Source organism: Elephas maximus, chromosome 5 (assembly GCF_024166365.1).
Source record: "Elephas maximus indicus isolate mEleMax1 chromosome 5, mEleMax1 primary haplotype, whole genome shotgun sequence".
NCBI classification, from domain to species: domain Eukaryota; kingdom Metazoa; phylum Chordata; class Mammalia; order Proboscidea; family Elephantidae; genus Elephas; species Elephas maximus.
Window position 1 is genome coordinate 30677188 of NC_064823.1, and position 10967 is coordinate 30688154.

At 38.2% G+C, this 10967-nt stretch overlaps 1 protein-coding gene across 1 annotated transcript in view; it reads right to left on the reverse strand.

The window, feature by feature from the left end:
• Positions 1-10107, reverse strand: part of SYNPO2 (synaptopodin 2) — a 230198-nt gene extending 220091 nt beyond the window's left edge. Inside the window, exon 1 of the mRNA XM_049885419.1 lies at positions 9791-10107. Coding sequence (XP_049741376.1) covers positions 9791-9895 — 105 coding nt within the window. The 5' untranslated portion in view covers positions 9896-10107. The remainder of the gene's footprint in view (positions 1-9790) is intronic.
• Positions 10108-10967: the final 860 nt, after the last annotated feature.

Consider the following 10967-nt stretch of genomic DNA (forward strand, 5'->3'; position numbering starts at 1 on the left):
TTTTTATATATACACATATGTATATCCCTGGGTTTCCTTGTTTATGTGTGTGTGTGTGTGTGTGTATATATATACATATATAGTGCTGGTGGCACAGTGGTTAAGATTTATGGCTGCTAACCAAAAAAGGTCGGCAGTTAAAATCCAGCTGCTGCTCCTTGGAAACCTATGGGGCAGTTCTACTCTGTCCTATAGGGTTGCTATGAGTCAGAATTACTCGATGGCAATGGGTTTTCTTCATAAATATATATATATAAAATTGCATATGATATATAACATGGAATATATATACATATATACATGGAATGGAAACCCTGGTGGCGTAGTGGTTAAGTACTACGGCTGCTAACCAAGAGGCCGGCAGTTCGAATCCTCCAGGTGCTCCTTGGAAACTCTATGGGGCAGTTCTACTCTGCCCTATAGGGTTGTTATGAGTTGGAATCGACTCGATGGCAGTGGGTTTGGTTTTTATACATGGAATATGCTCGGATACTTCTATTTATAGGGCACAACCCAAACATTTTGAATACCACTGGTATGTATAATGGAGGAAACACATATGTGAGCAAAGTTGCAGCCATAGCAGTAAAACATATGGAATTGCCAGGGGAAAGCTATGTGTGATCATGGAAACAGAAAAGAGCAAGTGCTTACATCTGACTAGAAAATTGAGTCAAACAGCCTGAAAAGCTGACTTCGAGCTGAATCTTCCAGGTGAGTAAAAATTTCTCCAAGCATGTTAGGGGAGATACCAGGGGAAGAGATAGAACATTCCAGCTGAGATCACAGCATGGATAAAGCCTTGGTGGCAAGAAAGGGGAATCCCTGAGACCATAATTAAGTGCTGGGCTACTAGCCAAAAGGTTGGTGATTTCAACCCATCCAGAGGCACCTAGATGGACAGGCCTGGAGAACTACTTCTGAAAGGTCAAAGCCTGGAAAACTCTACTGGGCAGTTCTACTCTACACACATGGGGTTGCCATGGGTGGGAATCGTCTGGACAGCAAATAACAACAGCAAGAAAGGTAGAGAGTTCTGAGAGAACTGTAGTATTTTAAGATGACTGAAATTATATTTGGGGGAGTGACAGGAGATGTGGCTGGACAGTGTGGCAGGGACCAGACCATGGAGGCTTTGAGTGCCGCCATGGGGCATTACCCTGTGAACTGCAGGGTGGCAGTTAAGAGCTTGGGCTTTGGCATCAAGCTGGGCCTTGTCCTGGACCTGTCACTTATTAACTGTATGACCTTAGATTATTGACTTCTCTAAGACTCAGTTTGCTCATCTGTAAAAATGGGTAATAGGGCCATTGTGAATGAAATAATTCATAAAGCATATAACCTAATGTCTGCATATAATAAGATAAAAAAGCTATAGCTATTTTGATGACAATGATGTATTCGAAGTATTTTAAACTACTTCAAAGTGAAGCCTTTGAAGTATTTTAAGCAGTGATATAACAGGTGATTTAGAAAAATCTCCCTGGCAGATCTCTGTAGCATGAACCTGAGGAATGTGAAACCAGAAGGAGAGAGACCAGTTAAAGGGCCAACATGGTTATCTAAGAGACAAATAACGAGGGCTTGAACTAAAGTTTCGGGAGTAGGAAATGGAGTGAGAGCTACTGAGGGAAGTCTAATGCATTAATTTACAACCCTTTAATAGGTTCACCTTAAGATATCTTGAATTCCATAGTTTTTCAAATATGGTCCTACTGCTAGAAACTTTGCTTCCTTTACTTCAAAATTAAAATCAGCATGTCATGTTTTTTTTTTTAAGAAGACACAGAAAACCTTGCAAGAAGAAAAACTATCCTACAGAAGACATAATTACACAAGTTTCTGTTTCTATCTCGTTTCCTAAATTATTTGTTGTGGAAATAAAAGTTTCAAATAAAATGATTTGACACTAATTTAAGTAAGAAAAATTATATTTCACATCAGAACAAGAAAAGTAGGTTTGGTTTAAGGGATCAAAAAAATCTCTCCACCATAGTCTGTTATGATGCCTTCTTCCCCTCTTAACTAACCGTTCAAATTATGCTAGACACAAAAATGTCATGCGTAGGCGTTTAGAACAAACCCTAGAGCCAAACTCTCTGACCCTGAATCCCAGCTCTGACAGTTACTACCCATGTGACCTGCAAAAGTCTTCCTCTCTGTGCCTCTGTAATGGAGATCTGTAAATGATAACCTCACAGAGTTCTCTCTATATTTAAAAAGTGATTAAAGTGCCTGGCACTCAGTAAACATCATATAAGTATTTGTTGAATAAAGTTATCTCCAGAAGACACTGTTAAAGGCAATAAGTTTTCTGGAGAAAAATTACACCCATTGATAGTTACAGATTTCTTAGGGAGAAAAAAAGTACCCTAAGGTGAAATTCAAGCCAGGTAAGTTTTGATGAAAGGGATGAAGGAAAGTGTGAAGGAAGGGGTATTGCCAAGGTAGAATCTGATAATCTGTCATCCTGGCCAGGAAAACTCATCCACTTCCTTGTTTTATCAACTGAGTACTGACACTGCTTCTAAGTTAACAGTAAAGCAGCTAATCATGGGAGAGAAGGATTATGAAAACCAAAGACCAACGGGCAGGAAAATAATTGTTGGATAATCTAGACTTTTTTTTTTAACCTAGGCAAATAACTTTATTAACCTTTGTTTCAAATCTTATTCCCAGGCTTGTTCAGCTTAATTGGCTGCAAAGAATGAATTATGTACAGGCAAAGACTGAAAAGAGCTGCAATGTCCAAAAGGCTTAGGCTTAAAAATATTTGAGATCTTTCATTTTGTTGTTGTTGTTAGGTGCCATCCAGTTGGTTCCAACTCACAGCAACCCTATGTACTACACAACGAAACACTGCCCGATCCTGTGCCATCCTCACGATCATTTTTAGTACATTCATCTGAAACACACTAGCGTTATATGCTAGTTATAAAGGGAAATACACCCAGCCCATCCTAACGGAAAACAATAGCTACTATCTCCATTGATCTGCCATGTGACAATGGATTTCATAAAGAGTCTGAAGAAACAACTTGTTAGGAATCTGGCCATCTGTACTTTTCAAATAATAAGAAAAGAATGGTCCAATAATTCAGGAAAATAAAGTGCCTAAGGCAATTCAATACTATAAAAATGTTTTCATTAAGGTGGTCAAACAGATATCCCCCATAGAGCAAATATTACTTAGTTTCTCAAATGAGATTTTTAACTTTATAAAGTTGTTCATGCCTTTTTTTTTTTTTTGAATTGCTGACTCTTAAGGATTGTTTGGTGATTCAGAAATTCAACATTTCTTTTAACAAAAACCTCATGGCATTTGGCTTCATCATGAATCTGTTAAAATAGACACAAACATCTTGGAGTTCATATATTTTTTATTTGCAAGTAAACTGGCTCCCTTTCCAGTCTTTCTCCCAGTGCACATTAGCTTGGCTACGCATTTCCTAGAATCCTTTTCCACCAGGCCCATTAAGAGAAAAAATTGTTATAAATGCTTTTAAGAACTGAGTATTACATTTGGTGTTATTCTATTTCATGCAAACTCTGTATTGAAGTTGTAACAATTTTCAGATGGCCTGGTCTCATTATCCAGACTGATACAGGAAAATGGCATGGTGCCTCTGCTAGCAAGGAGGGAAAAAATATATTTGGCTTTGAACCGCTTGATTTTTTTTTTTTTTGCAAATGATTTTTTTTTCAGGATCAGTTTTTACAGCTATAAACTGAGAATAATAAAACTTCGCCAACCCATCTGCCAATGTTGTATCAAGTGAGATAATGCATATTAACACCCTTGGAAAAATCAGAAATATATACATGTATATTTTATTATATTTAGCCAAATATACAAATTAGCTTATATTCTTGAGCACTTATCAACTGGTTAAATTCTTTTGGAAGCTAGTATGTCCTTTAAAAACATTACCATGAGAAATAGGCAAATATTCTCCAGTTAGGTATAATATGTATGTCACAGCTGTATTACATATTGACTTGAAATTTGGAATATGGCTTTATTTAAAAACAACAACACTCACCTTAGTTCAATACCCAATAAATTTTAGCATATTTCTAAATTGAGGGTTCTTGACTCTCACAGTAATATTCAAGAAATACCCTCTAGACTAAATAACCCGTCCCAGGTTACTAAAGTACTGATTCGCATGCAAGTCAACAAAAGAAGACAGAGGGCAGTAGTTTACAATTCTTATTAAACCCAAAGCCAGATTTTCATTCATTCTACCTGGAAACAATGATCAACACAATCATTAATGAAACACATATGAGTTGGTGAGGTCATGGCTAACTAACATCAAAGGAGCCCTGGTGGCACAAGGTCGATGGTTCGAACCTGCCTGGTGATCTGCTTCAGTAAAGATTACAGCCAAGAAAACCCTATGGAGCAGTTCTACTCTGTCACTAGGGGTCCTTATGAGTTGGAATTGACTCCACTTGGCACCTATTAACAACAACAACGCACATCAAGTGCATTCGATTGATAACATGAACCTGTGTGATATAACTGATGTTTCTGAGGCGTCTCAACTCATTCGGTGTAAACACGAACCCGTTTTAAGTCTCCTAGTAACTGCTTTCAACCACGATAAGTCAAATCCCTCTCTTAACAATACTTTGTTCAGATCTCATAAATATCTAGTGGCTTTTGATTATTAAACAGTCCAGTCTGATTAAAGCTTCAATCTAATATCTGAGTCTAACCTCTCTCCCTATGTGCTGTGGCTGAGCTTTGGCTCCAGGGCTTGGTATGCAGAGTAGGGTGTAGTTTGCTCTTTACCATTTCCCTCTACCTCCTGGGACAGTAAGGAGAGATTGGGCATGGAATAGGAAGGTAGATACATGTATTCATAACCGGATGAGGAAGCACTTCCCTCTTTGTTGGTTGTGCTTCTCTGGTTTATGCTGAGTGGCCATCAATGTCCTCTCTGTGGCTGTGTCCAAATGCCAGGGTACACGTGTGGTTTCCTCCAAGAACCCTGCAGGGTCTCACCATTGCATAGTTTCCTAACATGGGAAATTGGGCTCCTGTGCAATCTCTTCAATAGCCCCCAGTGAGTCCTGAAGTTGCCAGCTTTCTCCCAGCAGCCCCTTGCTAAGAGTTTGGCATTCCTGAGTAGGGTATTGGCAAGATGGCTTATGTCCAGACACCTCCATGATAGTCAATCATCTATTCTTATTCATTCTCTCTCTCTCCCTTCTTTCTCTATTTTTCTCCAGTTTTATCCCTATCCCCCCACCCCATCATTCACATAAGTACTAGATAGGCTATCAAATCCACTAACAAAGAACAAGAAGACATCCATGTAGGGAATAAATTGCCAGTCTCCCCTTCTTGCAGGCATCCCAAATCTTTACAATGATCACTTTAAAGCATCCCAGTACTTCCTCTATTCCCCCCAGGCCACATATCATTCGTTCAGAAAGAGAAAATCTTCTCACCACCATTTATGACCTGCTCGCTAGGCCAAGAACATGGCCTGTCTCTGGTCTCTCTCTTATATCAGCTGGAGGGATTGCTGGGAGGTCTTGGAAGGATAGATAATCCATGCCACCTATCAGTGGAGGAGGACATATCTGTCCTCAGCTTTCTACAGCAGTAGTTCTGAATCTTGACCACACATCAGAATTATCTTCAGAATGTTTGCAAATCCTGATGCCCAGGGCGTATCCCAGACCAATTAATCAGGGTTGGATGCAGCGTATATATATTTTTTAAAATAAATTCCACTTTTGGGACAACCTCAATGCACCTTTACCCTCTCAGAGAAAGGTGTAGAATGTTGCTATTTAAAGTCAAATCTCTAATCGAATTCTATCAATTTTTTACAGCTTAACCCTCGGCAAGTAATTTAGTCTTTCTGTGCCTCAATTTCCCCATCTCTTAAATGAGAATCTGTTGCATACCTCTTTCATAGATGTGGGGTACCATTTGTAGAGATAATACTTGCAAAGCACTTACTTAGAACATTTCCTGGCATGTGGCAAGTGCTTGATAAATGCAAGCTACATGGGTACCAAATCCAGATAATGGTAAAATTCATGCATAACCAATACTTTGTTACATTCTCTTCTTGCAACAAAGAGTGGCCTATCTTAAAACACGAAATTTTAAAACTAAGATTTTCTATAATGTCTATTTAGTACGTGTAGCTAGTGTGTTCTGACTTCTGTAAGTATGCCTGTCTTTGGAATTTCTAGAAAATGCACAAAAAAATCAATAAAAAATTAAGTGATCAGGCATATATTTCTAGTAAAGATGTTACTAACTTTCCATATATATTAAGGAACATTTACCCTCATCTATACACATTCAAATTCATTAAAATCCTTTTCCCTCCTTTAGAAATACCTATGTTCATGGAATTATTCTATTTGAAACATTGTGGAAAACTCATTGATGGCACTAAGGCATGAGAATTATATTATCTGAAGTGTGCTTTGCCCAAATAATATATTTTTTATTCAACGTTTTAAAGAGCATATAAACAGTAACAGAGAAGAATCATTAAATCCACTTCTGCCCCAAGAAACGAATGATTGCCATTTGTCATCTCAATTTTAATAAACAGTTATTTGAAACTTTGAATTAAAAATGAACTCAAGAAACGAATAAAATAATGGCTTACAAGTTTTGAAGAATAAATTTCTAGCTCCATTAAAAGATGTAAAGGATAAACAGTCTGAACATTTCTTATGCATTATTTTCAAAATACGAGTGATTTCTGTATTGAACATAAGATCTGCTTGCAAAACAAAAATTTCTTGTCTTAATATGAAGATTTTCCAAAATGATTTGCCAAGAGCATATCCAGAGACACAGCCAAGTAAGTACTTGTCCCCAAAAAGAGAATCTGTAAAGTAAAAGTGCTGCCATACTTTTTATAAGGGCGTCTGCACACACACAAAGGATAAACTCACTTCTGTGGATGATCTCTTGAAAATATACTTTGCAGCGTAAGGTCCCATGGCTTTGTATTAGGAAGATTTGCTTCCCATCACATACATTTAGAACATATATTAAAAGATACGAAGACATTTAAAAAACAGGTTTTTAATGTTTAATGTTACTGATTACTTGGGACTTTTAAAAATGCAGTTTACTTTTGGAAACAAAAGCTTTCTATATAATGGCCTTGAGCTTCAATGTCAATTTTTTTAATTTATAGAATCATGATTTATATAATAATTCCCATTTAAGGGGCATGGTTTAGGCACTGCTTGAAAAAGTCTTTTCTTCAGAAATGTCTATTTTGCTCAAGTCACTATTTAATCCTGTGCATGTTCTTGAAAAACAATGAGCATTTCATTTGCCAGCTACCGTCTCCCACCCAGCCTTTTTCATCTTTCCCCTGCAGCCTCACTTGGAGGTGACTTGGCCCTAATAAGTTATCACCAGTTCTAAGATGGGGGGAAAGTCTATGCCTAAGCAACATTCACTTTACCTTGAACTCAGTAAGAAGCCATTACTAGAATCAAGTTGACTTCATGATTTTTTTAAAAAGTGATCTCAGTGAGGCCATGGCCTAAATACCTCTGAAGGTGAGCAGCACTTTGCTCCAAGGGCTTTCTAGAATAAACACTGTTAGTGTAAGAAATTGAATATAATAAGTTTGAATTAAAAAAAAATAGACCAACAAAAGTGAGCATTGCCATAGTAGTTTAGAAATACATCTCCTTAGAAGGTTCTCTAGTCATCCCTTTTTAACATACAGAGAAAAGGTGGAGTGTAGACTACAGTCTCCTCTTCTTTCAGAGGATAGAGAGACACACACACACAAACTAGAAAATTAAAGCGAACGCCCCAATGCTTAATTAACGGTCTTTTCAAAACAAGTATATTGCCTGAGTATTTGGGGAAAGATGATTTTGGAGGAGTACAGGACTGAATGATTTGATGATCATACAGTCTGACAGACCCTCTAAGTCCTGGCAATAGAGCTACCATCATAGAAATGTGAAGATGCAGTGAAATGCCTCCACAAAGCACTGGAATGCCTCCACAGCACCCTTCACTAGCAAATTGCTTCAGTTTTTCAAGAATCACCACAAGGTGGTTCCACCTTGAAATCAATGTAGAGAAAACTCAGGAGAAACTCACTATCTACTCTGTTCTTAAGGCCTAGCTACCAAGGAACCACCAGAGAATAACAATTCTTAAGCACTTAAGCCCCAAATTCCAGCTAGCTGGCAAGTGATTTGACAATTGTATATCGTTAGGACTGTAGAATTTTTAAGCAAGATAAAACCACCCTGCTTTGAATCTCTTTCTCTCCCCCTAGTATACACACACACACACACACACACACACACACACACACACGACATTTGAGACAAGAAGGGTGAGAGATTTGTCTAATGCTAGTCTGTAAATTAGATCAGAGCTGGGATTAGAACCCAAATCTCAGTAACCAGAGCCAGCCAACAGCCAACAGCTATTCTAGACTCAGAACAAGTCTCATGAATTTTTACACAGGCATTAATATTTTATCTGATATTGCCTGCTGTTGATTACTACTGAAACTACCTTTCTGTATCCTTTAATTACTCTACCAACTCAAAGCTGAGGACTTGAGGTAAGCTCCTTAACCTCTCTGGGCTCTTTCTGCATCTAAAGCTAGAGGAGTTGACCTGGAGATGTCTGAGAAACTTTCCAGTTCTAAGCATTCTGCTTTTCATCTCCTGTTTTATGCTTCATTCTTGATGTTCGAGATTTTCACTAGGGGGCAGGATTTCACCATCACGTTCTGAAAGGATTTTCTGATGGATGCCTGGGAGCAGAAATTTTCAAACAAACTCCTTTCTTTACATTGAAATTAAAAAAAAAAAAAGTAAAAGCCAAAGGGAAGGAATAACAAAGGCCAGTGTTTCATATATTTCATAAAGATCTAGATCTATGTTAAATATAAGCCTAAAATAGGAAATTAATCAGGCATGCTCTTTTATATAATTCTACAATTTAGTGTTAAAATCAGGTAAAAAAGTAGGCTTAGTTTCAGGCATTTTAAAATTCATCTTAGTTGAGTTCCAATTAAGTAGTATTTGAGCCTTCAAACAAACTGGTAGTGTATTAAGTTAAGAAACAAAGCATCTAGTGGCAACAAAAATCTATAAAACATTTTAAATAGTTATGAGATGCGTTACAAAGTTACCTCGAAGTTACTTACAATGTATTTTGAACATCTTTGAATTTTATTTTGAGTGCACATGATGGAAAAGAATACTTGTACTTTGGCATTTGTCAAATCCTTAAAAGGATATTCTTTTGAATAGATTTTATGACATCTTCATCAGACTTCAAAAATTACTGCCCAAAATTGGTTTTTTCTTGAATGCTGCATAATGCCACTACCAACACTTCATAAGAGTCCCAAAATAGCTAGGCTGATTGGTTATGCTGAGCGGAGCATTTCTCCTCTGCCAGAGCCAAGAAAAATAACACAAAACAATCATTCGACTGAATATTCTAATATTGCCTAGACGAAACGTTCCCAAGTGTCTTACTGGTTGTCAGAGATGATTAACCAGGCCTTTTCGTCGTTTTTTCTTTTTTTTCGTCAGTTGATAAATACGGCTCTCTGTCTTTCTTTTTAATTGCAAGTTGATTACATATATTGTACATAGTACGCTGCAAAGTTTCTTAAAACAAACCAACAAAAATCAAAATAATATATAGACTTCTAATCAGAACCCGAAACCCCCATCAACAGGTTGCCACTTCGTTCCTACCCAGCCCAGGGCAGTGATAACACCGCTTTCAGGGTCCTACCTTAGCGACTTGTAAGGGCAGCTTCTGCTCCTTGCCACCTTGCAATCGGAACCCCCAGGGCGCCCCTCCGGTCATGGAAATGGAGATAAAATCCCCCGTGCCCATTTTCTCCTTTTAGTTGGGCAGCATGAAGAACTTGAAAAGACAGAAGACGCTTGGGTGCGCTTGAAGATGGGCACTTAGCTTCGGGATCCTGCCAAGGAGGCAGGACTGGGGCGCGCAGAGCCTCGGCTGCTCTCGCCCTGGCCGCCCCGGCCGCCGCTGTGAATTTGCGCTGCGAATCGGCTCATTCACAAGAACGCAGAGGCGCTCGCTCCCTCGCTCGCTCGCTCGCATCCAGGACACAGCCCACTCTTGCGTCACGCTGCTTTGCTCAGCCCACCTTCAGGCAAAGGAAAGCGGCCTCACACACGGGAGATTGAACCCATTTGGGGTAAGAGTGAAGGGGCGACAGCAAAAGCTCTTCTAGCACTAACAGGTTAAATCCCAGCACTCAAAAGAAAGATTGGAAAACTGACATTTAGTAATTTTATAAACAGTAGAGGACGTGGGAAGTTTTTAACCTCTATGCTCAGGGGCGGATTAACCAGTAAACAAGGTATCCATCGGTTTACAGTAAGCAAAAAAAAAAAAAAAAGCAAGGTATAAAAAAAAATTTTTTTTTTACACGGGCTTAATTGTGTTTACATACTAATGTGTGGCGAATAATTTCACATGGGTTTCACCACATCTTTGCTAGACTCTGCCACTGGGACATCTTAAAATAGGAGCTGTGAGAACTCAGCTACCAGAAGGATTAGAAGTCTCTTAAATAAATGTTTTCAGAAATACCACATTGGTGAATAAAGTAGACAAAAGGGACTAAGGGGGCTAAATTATTATTTTTCTAAGCTTTTACTGCAGAAGTAATTCCTTAAAAAAAAAAAACTCCAACTCTGAAAAGTACTTTTCTGAACGACAATGTATTTTTATAAGGAGAGAGGGAGATGGTCTTCCTGGAAACTACATTTTTATAACTTTCTTATAAGTCTATTGCAAAGTTTGAGATAACTTAAATTTTAAAAAGTGTTTTACTTTCTTCCTTCCTGCTAATTTTCTTAAACCTGAATCCTATAGCTAACTGCATACAATGTCATTTCTCAGTTTCTTATTTTTACACTTTCTCATGACATATTCT